This window comes from Pteropus medius, unplaced genomic scaffold (genome assembly GCF_902729225.1).
Source record: "Pteropus medius unplaced genomic scaffold, Ma_sr-lr_union100, whole genome shotgun sequence".
Classification (NCBI taxonomy): domain Eukaryota; kingdom Metazoa; phylum Chordata; class Mammalia; order Chiroptera; family Pteropodidae; genus Pteropus; species Pteropus medius.
This window is the reverse complement of record NW_024345600.1, coordinates 4,473,156-4,491,766: the sequence shown is the minus strand read 5'-3', so window position 1 is coordinate 4,491,766 and position 18,611 is coordinate 4,473,156. Positions and strand designations below refer to the sequence as shown.

General features: G+C 36.5%; 1 protein-coding gene across 1 annotated transcript in view; it reads left to right on the top strand.

Moving 5' to 3' along the window:
* Positions 1 to 18,611, top strand: part of LOC120611687 (scavenger receptor cysteine-rich type 1 protein M130-like) — a 23,913-nt gene continuing 5,302 nt past the window's right edge. Inside the window, exons 1-14 of the mRNA XM_039874247.1 lie at positions 1 to 135; positions 1,301 to 1,387; positions 2,432 to 2,752; positions 5,367 to 5,687; positions 10,524 to 10,844; positions 11,293 to 11,613; positions 13,392 to 13,706; positions 13,803 to 14,117; positions 14,503 to 14,595; positions 14,676 to 14,990; positions 16,110 to 16,430; positions 17,139 to 17,447; positions 17,965 to 17,997; positions 18,205 to 18,318. Of these exons, the coding sequence (XP_039730181.1) occupies positions 90 to 135; positions 1,301 to 1,387; positions 2,432 to 2,752; positions 5,367 to 5,687; positions 10,524 to 10,844; positions 11,293 to 11,613; positions 13,392 to 13,706; positions 13,803 to 14,117; positions 14,503 to 14,595; positions 14,676 to 14,990; positions 16,110 to 16,430; positions 17,139 to 17,447; positions 17,965 to 17,997; positions 18,205 to 18,318 (3,232 nt within the window). The 5' untranslated portion in view covers positions 1 to 89. The remainder of the gene's footprint in view (positions 136 to 1,300; positions 1,388 to 2,431; positions 2,753 to 5,366; positions 5,688 to 10,523; positions 10,845 to 11,292; positions 11,614 to 13,391; positions 13,707 to 13,802; positions 14,118 to 14,502; positions 14,596 to 14,675; positions 14,991 to 16,109; positions 16,431 to 17,138; positions 17,448 to 17,964; positions 17,998 to 18,204; positions 18,319 to 18,611) is intronic.

Genomic DNA, 18,611 nt, shown 5'->3' with positions numbered 1-18,611 from the left:
TGATTTTTAGAGTTCTTAGTGGTCCTCTTCTTTAGTAGAACATTTCTAGAGAATGATACCAGAAGATTTAGAAATCATAAGACTTTGGAATGGACAAACTCACAATGGCGCCACATGAAAACTCTGGATCTGCTGGTAAAGCTTGTCATTTATTCTACATTTATCTTTTAATGGAGTATAGCATTATTCTGATAGTCAGTGGATCTGATTCAATAGTGATTGTTATCAGGAGAGTAAGGAATGGGAAAAGGGCATTAAGTTTATATGGCAGGACCTCGTATCTGCCATAGATATGTGTGATATGGATTACATTTAGCATCCACTTTGTAAAACTACTAAGGTGAAATTAAGTAAAGAACTGAAATCAACTGAAATGTATTGAGTATAAAAACCATAGCTGTTAGAAAAGTTAGAACATATAGGAATGATTATTAATTGAAAGTTAATTACTTAGAGAAAATTTAGAATAACACTCCTGAGTGTTGAAATCTACTTTGTGATTTAGATAGATGTGTTAAACTCATTTAGAATTTTTACATTTTTTTTCAAGCTTTTTTTATTGAAGTATAACATATCACATGAAAGCACAAACCATATGTGCAAAGTTCAGTGACTTATCCAAAAATGAGTGCTATTGCATGGCTACCACAGCATTTTTATTTTTAAATTAGTGTCAGGTTACTGTAGGAAGGAGAAATAATAGCTGAGAGTGATAACAGCTGTAAAGTGCATTTTATGCTGTATCTGCAGATGAGGTCCAATATTTGGGTTTTTCCAACATAAACATTGTTACTTTATTCCATCAATGTATTGTTTGGCTGCTATTTAACAAGCACTATTTCAGATACCAGTTAAACTATGGTGAACATGATAGATATAATTCATTCCCTCATGGAATTTACCATCTAACAATGTGGATCAGGTAGCTTGGTGTCAGGAATATCAATAGTTGAATATTGCTCTGTGTCGTCAGAGAAAACTACCCACTTCTAAGTTTCATTAATGCCTTTTCAATTTTCAAGGTTTTAAGCCTGCTCTTGCAATTCTTTTTCTATCTCCAATTCTCTTCTAATTACTCCCCCCAAGGCTGCCTATAAACATGAACATTTTCAAAGCTATTTCACTGAGGCTATATGACCTTGGGTATGAGTTTTTTTCTGTCTGCCTTGCCAGTTAAAAGGAAAGATTTTCTGCCTTGGTTTGACCTTTGTTAATCTTGAACCTCTGAAATCATTTGCCTTCTCCAAAGTCTCTTTTTTGGGAAGAATATACTTTTGCCTTCTCTCTTATTTTTTCACAGACTTTAGAAAATATTTTGTCCACATGAGTCCTTTCATTATTGCTGTGGTCTCAGTTTTCAGTGCCTGTTTGATTACCAGTTCTCTTGGTGAGTATTTTGTCAAATCTACTTGCAGCCTTAGCCCACTCTGATGAGAATCATTGAAAAGCAAATAATTCTCCTGAAGGCCAAATAGTATCTAAAAACATGCTTCATGGTTTCAAAAGATCAGATATTAAATGCACAAAATAAGAACCTAATCATATGACACATAAAAACTGAATAAAATAATAGTACAGTTTCCCCCGAATAAAATAAACTCCCACAGGAGGAAAAAAAATGCATTTTACTTAAAGATTTGAATTAACGTCTAACTAAAAAATGAGGAACAATACAGAGGAAGAGAAACCTTAGAATTATTGAGATAAAAGAGAATTTTGGAAACAAATAAATTCAAATACAAAAATTTACCTTGAAATGTATTGAGAAAGTTCAGATATGTGTATCAGTGCAACCACTGGTTCCTCTGTTAGCTAAAATAATCATTAGATGGTAGCTGAGATATTTGAGAGAGGTATGGGGGAGAGGGAATTTATTTCATGGTAGGAGATCATTAAAACATATCTCCATCTCGACTTCCATTTAAGTAGACACATTTCTGTCAGATTTCACCTAGTATTTTTAAAATGTATGTTATTTTACACATATGTGTGATATATATATGTGATAAAATTCCTTATAACTGTTCTTTTCATCCTCACCATCAGCCTTCTTTCTGTTTATCTTGGTATTTTGAAGAAACTTTTGTATCTCATCCTTTTAAAATTTTTTACTGTCTTATTTAAATAGTAAACTCTACATGAAGTTTCTATAAATTGACATTATAAAGAATATCAGCCATAAAATGACATCAAATAATATTGTGTTTACTAGCTTTACTGGTTTATGTCATTGTTTAATTTGAAACCTGTGATATTAATGTTTGTATTTGAATTCCTATGACAGAGTGTTAATTCTCCTATTATACTATGGATGGGTCCAGGAATGTTTCTCAAACCCGGCTTTGGAAAATAAATAGGTAGTCTAAAGAATGATAATTCTCTCTTTGCTCTTTGGATCGTGACCAATTGCTACTTTTACCCATTGTTTCAGGAGGAACAGACAAGGAGCTGAGACTGGTGGCTGGTGAAAACGAGTGTACTGGGAGAGTGCAGGTGAAAGTCCAGGGAGAGTGGGGAACTGTGTGTAATAATGGCTGGAACATGGAAGAGGTCTCTGTGATTTGTAGGCAGCTAGGATGTCCAACTGTTATCGAAGCCACTGGATGGAATAATTTCAGTGCAGGCTCTGGACGAATTTGGATGGATCACATTTCTTGTCGAGGGAATGAATCAGCTCTCTGGGACTGCAAACATGATGGATGGGGAAAACATAACTGCACTCACCAACAAGATGCTGGAGTAACCTGCTCAAGTAAGACTTGCATAAGTCAAAGCCTCTACGTGAAATGTTTTGTGGGAAAAAATATGTAGATGGGCTAAAAACAGAAAAGAGCCAGTTTTCTGTAAGTAATCTAGTCTACATGTAAAATTAACCAATCCATTGCTAAAAGACCAGAAAATGCATGACAAAGCTCATATTTTAAAAATATATGAAAAGAGATTCTGAACATTTTAATCAATAAGAAAGTGACTAGTTTCAATTTTATATTCAGTAACCTGACTATAGCCTACTACTCTTACATAAAAAATCATGGTATCTAAGTGACATGCTGCTTTCATGCATTGACCCATAAATCATTAACAATCATTTTGTCCATTAACCTATTGATAATTAACCTATTAAATCAAGAAATAAATATTCTTTGTTAGAGGAAAGATGTTTCACAAAGCATAATTGCTATTTCTAGTATACAATGCTATTCATATCATTTCCATTGTGGTTTTAATTTAAAAAACATTTTATAAGTTTTATCTCAGTCGACCTTACAATAACTCAGAAAGTTATGTGTCAGACCTTTTTTCTGACAAATCTTAAGGTTATTTTTCTGACCCAGTTCAGATTCCTTGGCTCCCCATTTTTCCTCGCTCACTTCATTGATCTTTAAGCAACCCTCTCACCTTCCAGTCTCTCCCTTAGAGACCATCGCTTCTATAAGACTGATTTTAGAAAGGACTAATCTCTACTCAGGTATTGTGGTAATACAGGCTAGTATCTAGAAAACTGCTGGACTAAATTTCAGTTCATCCACTCATTAATGTTATTATTTTGAGCAAATTTTTAAAGCTTTCTAAACTTCAGTTTCTCATGACTCAGTGATAGAATACATATAAAGCTACTAGTACATTGTCTGGTATGTAATAGGTGTTAAAAATTTTCCCTATGGCTCACTGCATCTCGTTACCTTGACAACTCAATTCTCTTTATTCTTCCTTCTCTTTCTCTTTCCTTCTCTTTCTCCTTCCTCCCTCCTCTCTGATTCCTCCCCTCCTCCTCCCTTTCTCTTCCTCCTCCTCTCCTCCTCCCTCTTTTTTCTTCTCCTCTTCCCTCCTCCTCCTCCTCTTTCTTCCTCTTCTTTTTGTCTTTTGTTAATCATCATTCAAGGAATATAACTGTATTAACCAATGTTACCCCAATAGACTTAATTAAAAAAAAATTATAACAAATCTTGCCAAGCTCTTAACCGTAATTACGTCTATAGAGTTGACTTTTTAAGCTAAGACACAGTGTAGTACTTTTAATTCTTGTTTTCTATTTTTTTTATGCTTAAGGATGGAGTTAATCAAACTTGTTTTTTCACGTTTATACATCTAAAAGTCCAACTGGTATGTAATAATAGGAATGCATAGCCACTCAAATTACTAGTTTCATGAGGTTTCAGAGTCTGCATTTTGGAGACTCTCCACACAGATTAACGCTCAATCCTCAGATCTTCTGCCTCTAGGGGAATTTTTTTATTATCACATGCACAGGGGTAATATACCACAACAGCAAAGAGAATAAACACTGGTGCTCTACTACTTTTTTTTTTTCTATGTACTGGCTCTATTATTTTCTAGGTGTTTGATCCTTGCCAATTATTTAACCTCAGTTTGTTTACCTGGAAAGTAGGAATAGTGGCAATAACACAGATTTCTTAAAGCTGTGAAGACTAAAGAGAGAACATATCTGATACACTTGGAACAGCATATTTTAATTGTGAGCTATTTTTATTATTAATTGTTTATAATCAAAAATCTTGTTACGTGAAGGTCTTTGCCTGGAGTTTAGAACTTTTAAAATCGAATTACTTTTTCAAAGACAGGCTTCTAAACAGTTTTTATTTTTCATGTGTCTCAAAATTTCATCCCAAATCTCCTTTTCTCAGGTATCTTTGTCCTCATAGAAAATTTAAAGTATAGTATACAAAGAAAATTTTCTTTATGAAAAAGCTTTTCTTTACTAAAAATGGTACCAGACGCTTCGGGGATAAAAAAAAAATTTTTTTTTATTTAAACAGGAAATTGGTAAGAAATAAATTATTTTGATTGATTTTTGTCCTCAATTGCTAATAGTTTGGTATACCACAGGGTGCTCTTGCAAAATATTATGCATGACTATACATTTTATTTTTCTTTTTTGCATTTTCTAATTTCAAATTCAACTTTAGACAATTAGACATGCTCTGAACTGTTTGTAATAAAGATTAAAATAAAGATTTTAAATGTTTAATAAATGACCAGTTAATCATTTTTACTACTTTGTTGTTTGAACCAGTTTTACTTTTTCTAGTTTTTTAAATTACTAATTTGAGTTAATTTAATCTATTTCTATATAAGAGAGTGTTTGTTCTCTCCTCGTAAAAGAATGAAAAAAAAAAAGGAAAGTAAATTTAATCTGTAAAACATTTTCTTTGGTAACTAGATAAAAGTCTTATTAACTTGTTTTTAAAAGATTAAAATTCTTCAATATGTGAAGATGGGCAGTATGCAAAATGAGGCACCATTTTAAGGACATAGTGAAATCCCAAGTGTCCCGAGGAATCTTATTTTCTAAAATTCCTTCTGAATGAATATCACTTTGAACTCTGGTCTTTTCTCTGCTCTAGATGGATCCAATTTGGAGATGAGGCTGATGAATGGAGGAAACCGATGTCTAGGAAGAATAGAGATCAAATTCCAAGGACAGTGGGGAACAGTGTGTGATGATAACTTCAAAATAGATCACGCTTCTGTGGTTTGCAAACAACTTGAATGTGGAAGTGCTGTCAGTTTCTCTGGTTCAGCAAATTTTGGAGAAGGTTCTGGACCAATCTGGTTTGATGATCTTGTATGCAATGGAAATGAGTCAGCTCTCTGGAATTGCAAACACGAAGGATGGGGAAAGCATAATTGCGATCATGCCGAGGATGCCGGAGTGATTTGCTTAGGTAAGAACTGGTCTGGGTTTGTTCTATTCTCCAAGAGACGGAAAGCAGTGGGGATAAGAGTCCTAAGAGGCTGAATTCTTAAATGTATTAAGAAGTCTGCTTCTTTTGTCATTTTATCATTACCTAATTTCAGGTTCCAGTTCTGATACCTGTGGAGTTTTTACAGTAACTGAAATTAGGAGTAATAGATTAGGGAGGAGGAATGAACAGTGAAATTGAAATCCAAGTAATGAGGATAGAAGGAGGTGTTCAGAGAATAGTCCAATCCCCCCCCCAAAAAAAAAACCAAGAAAAGAAAAGAAAAAGAAAAAGAAAATAAGAAATAGCTTAATTAGTAAATTTTGCTTTCTGAATGAATTTTAAAAGCAAATCACCTTATCATGCTTTTCCTACAATAGTGTCCCTTTAGCCACACATTAACTCACCCCTTTCCAAACTATTAGTTCAAGTTCACCAAATCAAATGATTAATACAAAATCGTTCTTTTCCTATTAAAACCTCATTTATGCTACTGCTGTGGTAAGAGCAGGCACTGTGTCTATCTAGAGGGCTGGCAGGGCTGGGAGAATGAGGAAAAGGATTAAGAAAGTATAAATTAGTAGTTGATATATGGTGATGGTGATGGGGATGGGGAGCACGGCATAGGGAATGCAGTTAGCATTAATGTAACGGCAAAGTGGAAAGCCAGAGGAGAGAAAGAGCAATAGGGGGATTGTTTTATAAACTATATAAATGTATAACCAATGTACCATATATTTGAAACTAATAAAATAAAAATTTTTTAAAAGAGTTTCATGTTCTATACTTGATCAGGGGACACGAGTAATGGATTTGTATGCTCAAGGACGGCATTCTCTTTTCACTTGAGTTCCTAGTTTGAAAAAGACCTCGTATGTCTTGAACCCTATGGCACATTTATGATTAGAGTAAAAATGTCCCTGTATCTTTTTTTTTCTTTCTTTTTGGGGGAAAATGAAGGAAACTCAATTCAAACTAAATTTAAACTAAGAAAATACTGACTCAGAAAACTGTGAAATTCAGGAAGTACATGAATGAATTCAAGCACTTAAGCAATGTCATCAGATTTCTTGCTCTTTTTTTATTTCTTGAATTGCTTTTTTCCTTGCTGAACAATATAACCATCTGTAGTCTGAACCACAAAGAATGAGATTGCTATAGAAAATAAGAATTTTATTAGCTGAAGAAAATGAAAGGATTTGGGGTAGAAAAAAACACAGTATGTACCTTCCATTTTCCTTTCCCCATCAAAATGTTTCTAGGTCCTCAATCAGCACATTTCTTCTCAATGTGTTTTATACATGCCGAGGAGTCATAATAAACATTATTATGGCAACAAAAATTAAAACTGCGAGAGGAAAAAACAATTTACTTATTACAGGATATTACTCAGAATCAAGTTCTGTTCTTTGAGGAATATTGATTGGGAAAAGGTGAGAGCAATAAGGGTGAGGTCCCTTTACTCTTTGCTTTGTTTTTAAACTAAGGAAATAGTCACAGAGGCCAGGCACATAATACCAATAAGATAATATAAGTAAGAAATACAATCAGAGATAAAAGTGAGTGTTGAGTATTGAGGCAAACTAGAGTATGTGGGTACCAGCTAAATATAGGCAAATATATATATATGAGGCAACCCTTGGTTGACCTCACAGATTGCAAGGACCTTGTCAGCTTACAATCCCTTATTTTTTATTTTTTATGCCTACCGCACCTGGTCTTCTTAGGTGGTCTCCCATCTAAGTACTAACTAGGCCAGACCCTACTTAACTTGCAAATATATATATATATATTTAACAAAAAAACAATTCCAACAAAACTCAGTGGTGGTCAAATGAACATATCACTAGATAAAATTCAGCCCCTGGATTTCTTGTTAGGGATTCTTCCTGTAGTGCATGCTCTCTATTCTGAAAAGTCCTGTCTTCTTGCCTGATCCACTCCTTCTTCCATCTTTAATAATTTTCTTTAGTAGTATATCATTGTTTGCTCTGCCTCTACTGTATCTCTCATTTTTCCTAATTCCTCTCAGATACAGCTGTTTGCAGTTCCTTTATTCTTGTTTCTTTTTGTAAATTTATTTTTCAATTATAGTTGACATACGATATTATGTTAGTTTCAGGTGTACAATGTAGTGATTAGATATTTATACAACTTATGAAGTGATCGCCCCAATAAGTCTAGTACCCATCTGACACCATACATAGTTATTACAATATTATTGACTATATTCCCTATGCTATACTTTACATCTCCATGACTGTTTTTAAAACTGCCAATTTGTACTTCTTAATTCCTTTCACCATTTTCACCCAGCTCCCAAGCCAGCTCCTATGCCCACTTCCATGTGGTGACCATTAGTTTGTTCTCTGTATCTATGAATTTGTTTGTTTTGTTCTTTGGTTTATTTTGATTTTTAGATTCCACTTATAAATGAAATCATATGGTATTTGCCTTCCTATATCTGACTTATTCATTTAGCATAATAACCTCTAGGTCTATCCATGTTTTCACAAATGGTGAGATTTCATTCTGTTTTGTTATTGTTGTTGTTGTTGTTGTCATTGTTGTTTTGCCAAGTAACATTGTATATATGTACCACATCTTCTTTACCTATTCATCTGTTGATGGACACTTAGGTTGCATCCATATCTTAGCTATTGTAAATAGTGAACATAGAGGTACATTTATCTTTTCAAATTAGTGTTTTGGACTTTTTGGGATAAATACTCAGAAGTGGAATTGCTGGGTCATGTGGTAGTTCTACTTTAATTTTTTTGAGGAACCTCCTGTGTCTGCACCAATCTGCAATCCCACCAGCAGTGCGTGAGGATTCCCTTTTCTCCTCATCCTCATCAACACTTATTGTTTGTTGATTTATTGATGATAGCCATTCTGACAGGTGTGAGGTGATATCTCATTTTAATTTGGTTTTAATTTGTATTTCTCTAATTATTATAGTTAAGCATCTTTTCAAATTATATACCTTTTACTTAGCCTCCATGTTTTTGTGCGTTTTTCAGTTTTCTTCTTACAGCCGATTTCTAGTTTCATACTCTTGTGATCAGAAAAGATGTTTGATATGACTTCAATCTTCTTCAATTTATTGAGACCGTTTTGTGGCCTAACATGTGGTCTATCTTGGAAAATGTTTCATATGCTTTTGAAAAGAATGTATATCCAAACAATATAAATTAAATCCATCTGGTCTAATGTGTCATTTAGGCCACGTTTCCTTGTTCATTTTCTGTCTGGAGGATCTATCCATTGATGTTAATTAGGTGTTAAATTTCTTACTATTATTGTATTACTATCGATCTCCCTTTATGTGGTACAGTCTCCCAGGTCACCTGAGCTGGGTGCTCCAGAGATGTCCTCTATGTGAGTTGTTTGTGCTCTCCTATTATAATTGAGCATCAACTGCTGATGGCTTGTCTGTGGGTGGGGTTGACTCTCAAATTGACTGGCTAGAGAACTGGCGATGACTCTATTAAATGAGCTGTTGTTCAGGAGCTTACCTCACAGAGTAGGAGTCACTTCAACAGGGCTCTGGTGCCAACCGACTTGGCCCTTCAAATGTGTCTTTTGTGGAGCTGGTTGTGTTGTGCTCTGGTGTAGTCTAAAGCCATCCAGTGGGCATATTGGTTCTGGAGTCTTTTTGTGGGGCCTCTGGTGTAAGCCAAGTTCATCCACTGTTTGTGTCTTTCTTGGGGCCTCTTGGTAGAAACTATAAAGTGATCTGTAGTTGTTTGCCACTTTTGATGGGCTTGGGGGCACTTGGGGGAGGCTACACTGTGAACAGAGGCCAGCTGCCACTTGTTCTGGGCTTGTAGCTACTTAGTTAAAGCCACATTGTAGGCCAAGACTGGCCACAATGCATATTGAGATTGACCGTCGCTTCTGCTAGACGTTTGGGCCATTTTGTAAGCTCTACAAGGCATGTTGAGGCCAGCTGCTGCTTATTTGGGGGTTTTGGACCTTTGATAGATTTTGCCAAAGTCTACAGTGAAAGCTGAAGCAGGCCACTTTTGTGGGGAGCCACTGGAAGGAGCTCAGTTCCAGGGAGTGAGTTTGGTGAAAGGGGCACAGGGAATCACCAGGATGGGGAAAATGATGTTAGGCATGTTAATGAAGAGCACAGATTTAATACCCACGTACACCTACCCACTGGGTGGGAGGGGGCTAAACAAAGGAACAATGGCATCTGCCAACACTTCTATCCCCAGAGAGAGTTGCCCAAAGCCAGCCCTCACCCTTAAGTTAGTCAGTTTAGTTTCTCCTGTTTGTCCCTGAAGCTTTTCAAGCTGCTACCCCTTCACTGGAGTTTAGAGCAAGTGAGATTGTGAGTCTGTGCATGGGTACTTTAAGACCTACTGTGCCTCAGTTTCTAGCAGTCCATTTTCTTTCTCAGACACAATCCCCACTGTGTTTCACAGCCAGATGTTATGGGAAGTCCTCTTCCTTGCACTTATGTTTCAAGATGGGGAGTCCAGAGTAGGGCTTGGACCCCTCACTATTCAAGGGGGACCTCCTAAGCTGATGTATCTCTCTTATTTCTTAATCACCACACCATTGATGTGGGACCTACCCATTCTGCATCTTCAACCCTCCTACCACTCTCAACGTGACTTCTTTATATCCTTACTCATAAGAATTCTGTTCAGATAGTCTTTAGATGTTTCTCAATGGTGGTTATTCTCGAATTCAGTTGTAATTTTGATGGGAGGAAGCAAGCACAGAGTTTGCCTACTCTGTCATCTTGACTGGAAGTCTCTTGTTGTTTCTTTATTACTGACTCGTTTTGTGTCCCTTTTACAGATGGAGCAGATCTGAGCCTGAGACTGGCAGATGGAGTCAATGAATGTTCAGGAAGAGTAGAAGTGAAATTCCAAGGAGAATGGGGGACAGTGTGTGATGATGGCTGGGATCGTAATGATGCTGCTGTAGTATGTAAGCAACTGGGATGCCCAACTGCCATCACTGCTGTTGGTCGAGTTAATGCCAGTGAGGGAACAGGAAACATTTGGCTTGACAATGTTTCCTGTCATGGACATGAATCTGCTGTCTGGAAGTGCATACACCGGGAATGGGGAAAGCATTATTGCAATCATAAGGAAGATGCTGGTGTGACGTGTTCTGGTAAGTTAAAACAAAAATAGAGAAGAAAAGAGCTGTGTTCTGTAAGAGTAAGAGTAAGTATGAGATGCAAGAAATATAATTTCCTGTTGGAAATTCTTTTACAGTTGTGAGAAATCTTTAATACACTCTTTATTTGACTAGTTTAGAGGGTTGTCTGACTCTTTTCTGTAATAATTATTCAGACTGCCTGGAGCTCTGAGACACAAAATGTTATAGCTCTTTTTTTAATAACTGACTTGCTTATATTTTTCTCCCATTGACAATATTGATTAACCCTTGAAATTATAATCCCATTTTTAACCAAAATTATGATCAATACTGGCTGTTAAAAGAGCCATAATTTCCAGTGTCTCATTATCTTGGAAGGATCAAGATAAAAACACATATATATCTTTTGGGAGCTAACCTCCATATGTATCTATGGCCTAAGTTTATGTTTCTTTTACAGATGGATCAGATCTGGAACTGAGACTTAAAGGTGGAGGCAGCCATTGTGCTGGGACAGTGGAGGTGGAAATTCAGAAACTAGTAGGGAAAGTGTGTGACAGAGGCTGGGGATTGAAAGAAGCTGATGTGGTTTGCAGGCAACTTGGATGTGGATCTGCACTCAGAACATCTTACCAAATTTTTTCCAAAATTAAACCAACAAACACATGGCTGTTTTTAAGCAGCTGTAGTGGAAATGAAACTTCTCTTTGGGACTGCAAGAATTGGCAATGGGGTGGACTTACCTGTGATCACAATGAAGAAGCCAAAATTACCTGCTCAGGTAAAATGTTCAATTCATATATTACGTTTAATTTAAGGTCTGAAAGGACATTAGAAGCAGAGAGAAAAGTTTCTGCAGATGCACAGAGGCATGAAAAAGCATAGTATGCCCGGGCATCCTTAGCTTGGGGCATCGAGTGTGATTGATAGAGTAATAAACATTAAGGCTTTTAAGGTAACATCATAGAGTAGGTTAAAGTATGCTAAGTTATTAGTATTTATCCATATCTTCTTAATTTTAATAGATGGGTGATACGAAGGAATCTATCAAAGCTCTCAATGCTACAATCTCCTCAAAAGAAAAATGGTAGTAACAAAAACAGCTACCTCACAGGAATTACATATGATCAATAAGTTGTTATGATTATTATTAGTAGTAGTATCTATCTTCACCAACAGACTAAACTCTGTGACAGACTTTCTTTCCTACCCAAATGCCTAAAACATTGTAGGTGCTTAATAGTATTTGTTAAAAGGATAAGTTATAGTAGAAATAGTAAAGAAACATCAAATTATCTTGAAGACAAAGATATCTGAAATTTAATACCGTATTTGTGATCATGTCACAGATTTATTAGAAAGAGGACTTAGAAGCAAGGAGACTACTTAAGAAGCTATTGCAAAGGTCTATATAACATGATAACAAATTACATTAAAGCAATTGCAAAAAAATACTCAAAATATATATGCTGGAGGACTGACAGAGATTGGTGACTTTCCACATGTAAAGTGTATTGAGAGAGTCAAGATTCTAGGCTCTGGAGTATTTTACCTGGTTTAAAATCCCAGCCTGCACTAACTTGCTGTGTGAACTTAGCAAATTTCTACACCCTTCTTTGTTTCCGTTTCTTTTTCTGTAAAAGTGGAATAATTTTAATAAATCCTCTAAGACAATTGTAAGGATAAAATGATGTTTGTTAAATATTTAGTAAAATGCCATATAATAGGCGCTCACTTAATGTTCACTATTATTATTATTATACTTATGGTAGATAAAGAAGTGGTTTAATTTCAGGTCATTCTAATTTGGTTTGGATATCATTAATTGAGTAAAGAATACAGTGGATTTGTCAATACGTAATTCATTTAATTTCAAACTCCTTAAGTTCCAGATGTCTAAGTAGATATGTTTATGAATATAAATTTAAAGAGAAAAGTGTACATGAAAACATATTTATTGGCAGTTAAGAGAAGATGCCTATTTATAAAATGGGAAAGTTGAGAATAGAACGTTCAGTCAAGGAATTCACAAGAGATTCTGTTAAAGCACTGTCAAGCAGGAAGAAGAAGAACACAGGAGAAAGAAATGTCTCATGTATCAAGTGCAACAGACATCAAAGGAAAACAAAAAGGTCTGATGTTCATTTTGAAAATATGAACTATATTGAGAAACTTTATATTAAACCATTTGAAAAAGCCCAAGCAGACTCAGATTACAGATAGAGCAAGTGGATGCGCATCATCCGTGGTCTCCAATGTTGTGAACGATGTAAGGAAAATACAGAAAGAAAAAAGTTATCCTGCCTCCAGGAATGGTTGACTCCAGGAGGCAAAATTCTGGGATTCTCTCAGATGAATTAGACTAATGAGGAATGCAGAGGTCTAGAATTTGTTATGCTCAATTCTAGGCAAAAAAAAAAAAAAAAGCCAAGAGAAATGAGTGTAGAAAATCACTAAACACCCTGACTTCCTTTTCTCACTCTTCACTTTTTTCCTGACTTCTATCATAAAGGAAAATCTTGGAATCATGTTATCTCTCACTGAAATATTATTTTTTAGCCCACAGGAAACCCAGACTGGTTGGAGGGGACATTCCCTGCTCTGGTCGTGTTGAAATAAAACATGGCGATAAGTGGGGCTCTGTCTGTGACTCTGACTTCTCTCTGGAAGCTGCCACCGTGCTGTGCAGGGAATTACAATGTGGCACAGTCATCTCTATCCTGGGGGGAGCTCACTTTGGAGAAGGAAATGGACAGATCTGGCCTGAAGAGTTCCAGTGTGAAGGACACGAGTCTCATCTTTCACTCTGCTCAGTAGCACCCCGCCAAGATGGAACATGCAGCCACAGCAGAGACGTTGGAGTAGTCTGCTCAAGTGAGAGCCAAAGAATATGTTCAGTTTGTTCCCTTACGGTGAAGAGGATAGGGTTAGGTAATCACAGACATCTTTTTAAAATCTGTTTCCTTCCAGGATACACAGAAATTCGCTTGGTGAATGGCAAGTCTTCATGTGAAGGAAGAGTGGAGCTCAAGCTTCTTGGGACCTGGGGATCTCTTTGCAACTCTCACTGGGACATGGAAGATGCCCATGTTTTGTGCCAGCAGCTTAAATGTGGAGTTGCCCTTTCTACCCCAGAAGGAGCACATTTTGGAAAAGGAAGTGGTCAGGTCTGGAGGCACATGTTTCATTGCACTGGGACTGAGCAGAATGTGGGAGATTGTCCTGTAACTGCTCTGGGTGCATCGTCATGTTCTGCAGAGCTAGTGGCCTCTGTAATCTGCTCAGGTAAGAGGATCAAGGGCAGTCAATGAAGAGCCTCTCGCATGGTGGTGTGCCTTAAGAGCAAGTATACTTATAAGGATGAAAAACAAAAATAAAAGGGAATGATTTATTTTGAGAGGTCATGAGAAGTGTACTGGAATATTAACCCCATTTTTTTCTCTTAGAGAGTGTAAATTTAATTTTCATGGACCTGAGAGTTATCTAGTGCTTACCATATGTCAGCCTTTCTTAAAGCACATGACTAATTTCCAGCCTGGTTGATCCCTGACCCATCCTTTCTGTCTATAGCTATGTTTGTCCTCAGTTCATTTATTTAATACTTCACCTGATCTCTCTTTCTCGCCCTACCTTTTGTATTTTGTATGACTGAGCAGTTTGATGTTTGCAGGAAACCAGAGTCAAACACTATCCTTGTGCAATTCATCATCTTCAGACCCAACAAGCTTTACCATTTCAGAAGAAAATGCTGTTGCCTGTATAGGTGAGAATCCGTGACCAATCTATGAAAGTGAGCTTAATCCTTAGGAATGCATTTATTAATCTTTTATTTTCTCTTTCCAGGGAGCGGTCAACTTCGTCTGGTAAATGGAAATGGTCGCTGTGCTGGGAGAATAGAAATTTATCATGAGGGCTCCTGGGGGACCATCTGTGATGACAGCTGGGACCTAAGTGATGCCCATGTGGTGTGCAGACAGTTGGACTGTGGAGTGGCCGTTAATGCCACTGGTTCTGCTCATTTTGGGGAAGGAACGGGGCACATCTGGCTAGATGAGATAAACTGTAATGGAAAAGAATCTCATGTCTGGCAATGCCCTTCACATGGCTGGGGGCGGCACAACTGCAGGCATAAGGAGGATGCAGGAGTTATCTGCTCAGGTAAGTTCTGCACATGACCTCTGGTCACAATAAAAAAGGACTGAGGTGGGGCAAAGGTATGCAGGATACTAATCTGAGATAATTCCCTGAAAAGCACAGAGAACTATTGCAAGAGTCAGGATTTGAAGTACAGATTTGATAAATTAGTGCTACCTCATATGCAAGGTAGTATAAAATCAGAAGGAAAAAAATTAAGAAATAAGCTTGCAATGAAATGAATAATGAGTTCTTTTATAAACATATATGGAGTTGGATATTGCAGTAAGGATTCAATGCACCGCTTCATAATCACTTTATTAATAAAGAAATAGATTAAAAGGGACAAGAAGAAATACATCAGTGCTACATTCCAGGGAGAAAAAGATAATTAACATGCCCACGTAATTTTTTATGACAGACTCATTAATGACACTCACTTGTCATAGGAGCAAAAATTACCGTAAGAGGATACCAATCTTGTTTTGTATACATAGCAAGCTTTAGAAACTATTGTGAAATAGAAAAATGTACTCAGTTGTAATATATTGGGAAAAACAGTACTGTGACTCAGTAACTGAAGGAAGTAAAAAATTCTATGTGCCAGAAGTGATTTGGATATCTTTCACATTTAATGACATATGTTTAGTAGAGGACGTACACAACAAAACTGTGAAGTGTCAAAAAGAGAAATAGTTCATTTTAAGGTAACATACACAAAATCTTAGTTTTATTGTCTGAGAATCTCAATAAATTTTAACTGCCAAGGACAGTTGCAAAAAAAAAAATGAATGGAGTAAGATTCTTAAGGATAAAATACAGTAACTTAGAGGAAAAAATCCAAAATATGTAAATTAATAAAAGGCTTTGAGTCTTTTATTGAGATCTAGAAATAAATTTAGAATCATTGGTAGCATTCTAAAGAGGTCTCTGAGTACAAAACTCAAGACTAGAAAAAGCAAAAGGTATTTAGAGAATACTAGATTGTACTAAAATGCACTAAATTACCCAAAAGTTACTAAAGAATTACTAGTAATTGACGTAGTGTACCTATTTTTAAAGCCATTCTCACATCAAAGTAAAGGAATGGAGGCTTCTGAATTTTCAAAGATATGAAACTACTAACTCCGTATTTTATCCCAGAGTTCATGTCTCTGAGACTGATGAGTGAAACCAACAGAGAGACCTGTGCAGGACGTCTGGAAGTTTTTTACAATGGAACTTGGGGCAGCATTGGCAAGAGTAACATGTCTCCAACCACTGTGGGGGTAGTATGCAGGCAGTTGGGCTGTGCGGACAAAGGGAATATTAGCCTTGCCTCTGAGGCCCAGACAATGTCCAGGCATATGTGGGTGGACAATGTTAAGTGTCCAAAAGGACCTGACACATTATGGCAGTGCCCATCATCTCCATGGAAGCAGAGACCGGCTAGCCCTTCAGAGGAGACCTGGATCACATGTGCCAGTGAGTATCTGTTAACCAAAATGAAAATTCCATTGTGTGACTCACCGTCATCTTCTGATCTCGTTGACCGGAAATGAGTAAACTCTAATTAATACTTATTCTACCTGGACAGTGTAATTGGTTTTATTTAATTTGACCTATAGATTTTTAGTATCAAAGATAATTTTTCAAAAGAATGTCATATTCCCCATGGTCTTCCTGAGAGATTTATTCAACTGCTTCCCTTGTGAACAAATGAGGAGCAGAGAATATGTGATTCAGTATTTGACTATTGAATGGTTTACCTTACCTTTCCCACTTTTTTTCAAATATTATCTTACTATACTTATGTAAAGAGAAAAGCAGTCAGAAAGACTGCTTTTCTTTCTTGAAGTATTTCCCTATTCTCCATCTTCCTCAACTGGAAGATTTCTTTGTACCTGGCAATCTCCCAAGCTCTCTTCTATTTCAGATAACTTAACATTATACAATGTTAACGTTATTCACTTGACAATTCCTGAGTCACATTAATGTTCTCATGTCCAGGATGAAATATTTTGATGAAAGGACATGTGCTTTCATAAAAGATAAATTTTGCTAAAATATATTTTTAATATGCATTAAATAAGCATAATTTTGAAATAGAGTTTCAAATCTCTCTTTTCCCCCTGTGACCTCTAAGGAGTTTTTATCTTCTCAGAAATGATCTAGTTGTCTCTAATTTTTCAGACAAGATAAGACTTCAAGAAGGAAACACTACTTGTTCTGGACGTGTGGAAGTCTGGCACGGAGGTTCCTGGGGGACAGTGTGTGATGACTCCTGGGACATTAACGATGCTCAGGTTGTATGTCGACAGCTGGGCTGTGGCTCAGCTTTGAAATCACTAAAAGAGGCGAAGTTTGGTCAGGGAACTGGGCCCATATGGCTAAATGAAGTGAAGTGCAAAGGGAATGAGTCTTCCTTGTTTGATTGTCCTGCCAAATCCTGGGGGCACAGTGACTGTGGCCATAAGGAAGATGCTGCTGTGATATGCTCAGGTGAGGATACTGGATTAAAGTTGGAACATCTGGCAGCAAAGAAGGGCTGGGCAGTGAAGTGCATTGTGTAAAGACTGGATGTGTCAAAAAAAAGATCTAGTGGGGAAAGACGATGTGTCAGTCTAAAGGAATGATGAAAATATTTGTTGTTATACATTGGCCTTCACCAAGGAGTTTATTACTATCTGTATCCCTGCAAAAGGAAGAAAGACAAAAAGACCATAGTTTTAGGTAGAAAGGAGTAATTCACTTGGTTGAGAGGCTCACATAGAAAATAGAAAAAAAAATTAATTTTTTCAATAAAATCCCATTTTCCAATACAAACTTCTTCCTCTTCCTCTCATCTATCACCTCCCTCAGTCAATCACCAGGTCCTAAATCTTCTTTTTTTTTAAACTAAATATATTGGGGTAACATTGGTTAGTAACATTATATAAGTTTCAAGTATACAAATAAATATAGAAATATTTATTCTATATGTTATTCCTAGAATCAAGTCTCTTCTTTTCTTTTACAGAAAGTACAAGCAACGGATTGTCAGATGCCACAGGTATATCTTGGGATTTATGAGCATGGGACCAATTGTCTGTATTATTTAGAATCCTTCTTGTTAAGAGACTTTAAGTCAAAAGAAGTCCTGAGGATATGAAATTCACTTCAGCAATCCTGTATCTGACCTAAGAGAGATATGGTAACTAGGGGAGCCAAGTATTTTAACTAAGACATTATCATCTCTTGTGATGTTTACTGTGCTTAGATCATAGATTCCCACTCCAGGTCACATTTGGAGTCCTTGGGGTCATTCTGTTGGCTGTTCTCATTGCACTCGTCTTGTGGCTTCTGAAGCAAAGACAACTACAGCGACTTACAGGTCTGAGCCAAATTATGTTCTCTCTAACGTTTTATGAGATAAGAAGTCTCTTGGGTAAAAAAAAAAAAATTAGATTCAAGCATCAAATGTCCAGAAATATGGAGGCTGTAACAGGCTTTAGCAGTTTCTCAAAAAGAAGAAACAAGATTTCAGAAAAGAAAAGGGGCTTGGTTGTATTGATGATTCTTGTATTCCATTTACATGTTTAATTGGGACATTATAGAATTGATAGTTTATAATGAATATGCTTATATAGTTTAGGGTGAATACTTTATTGCCCAAACATTTATTTG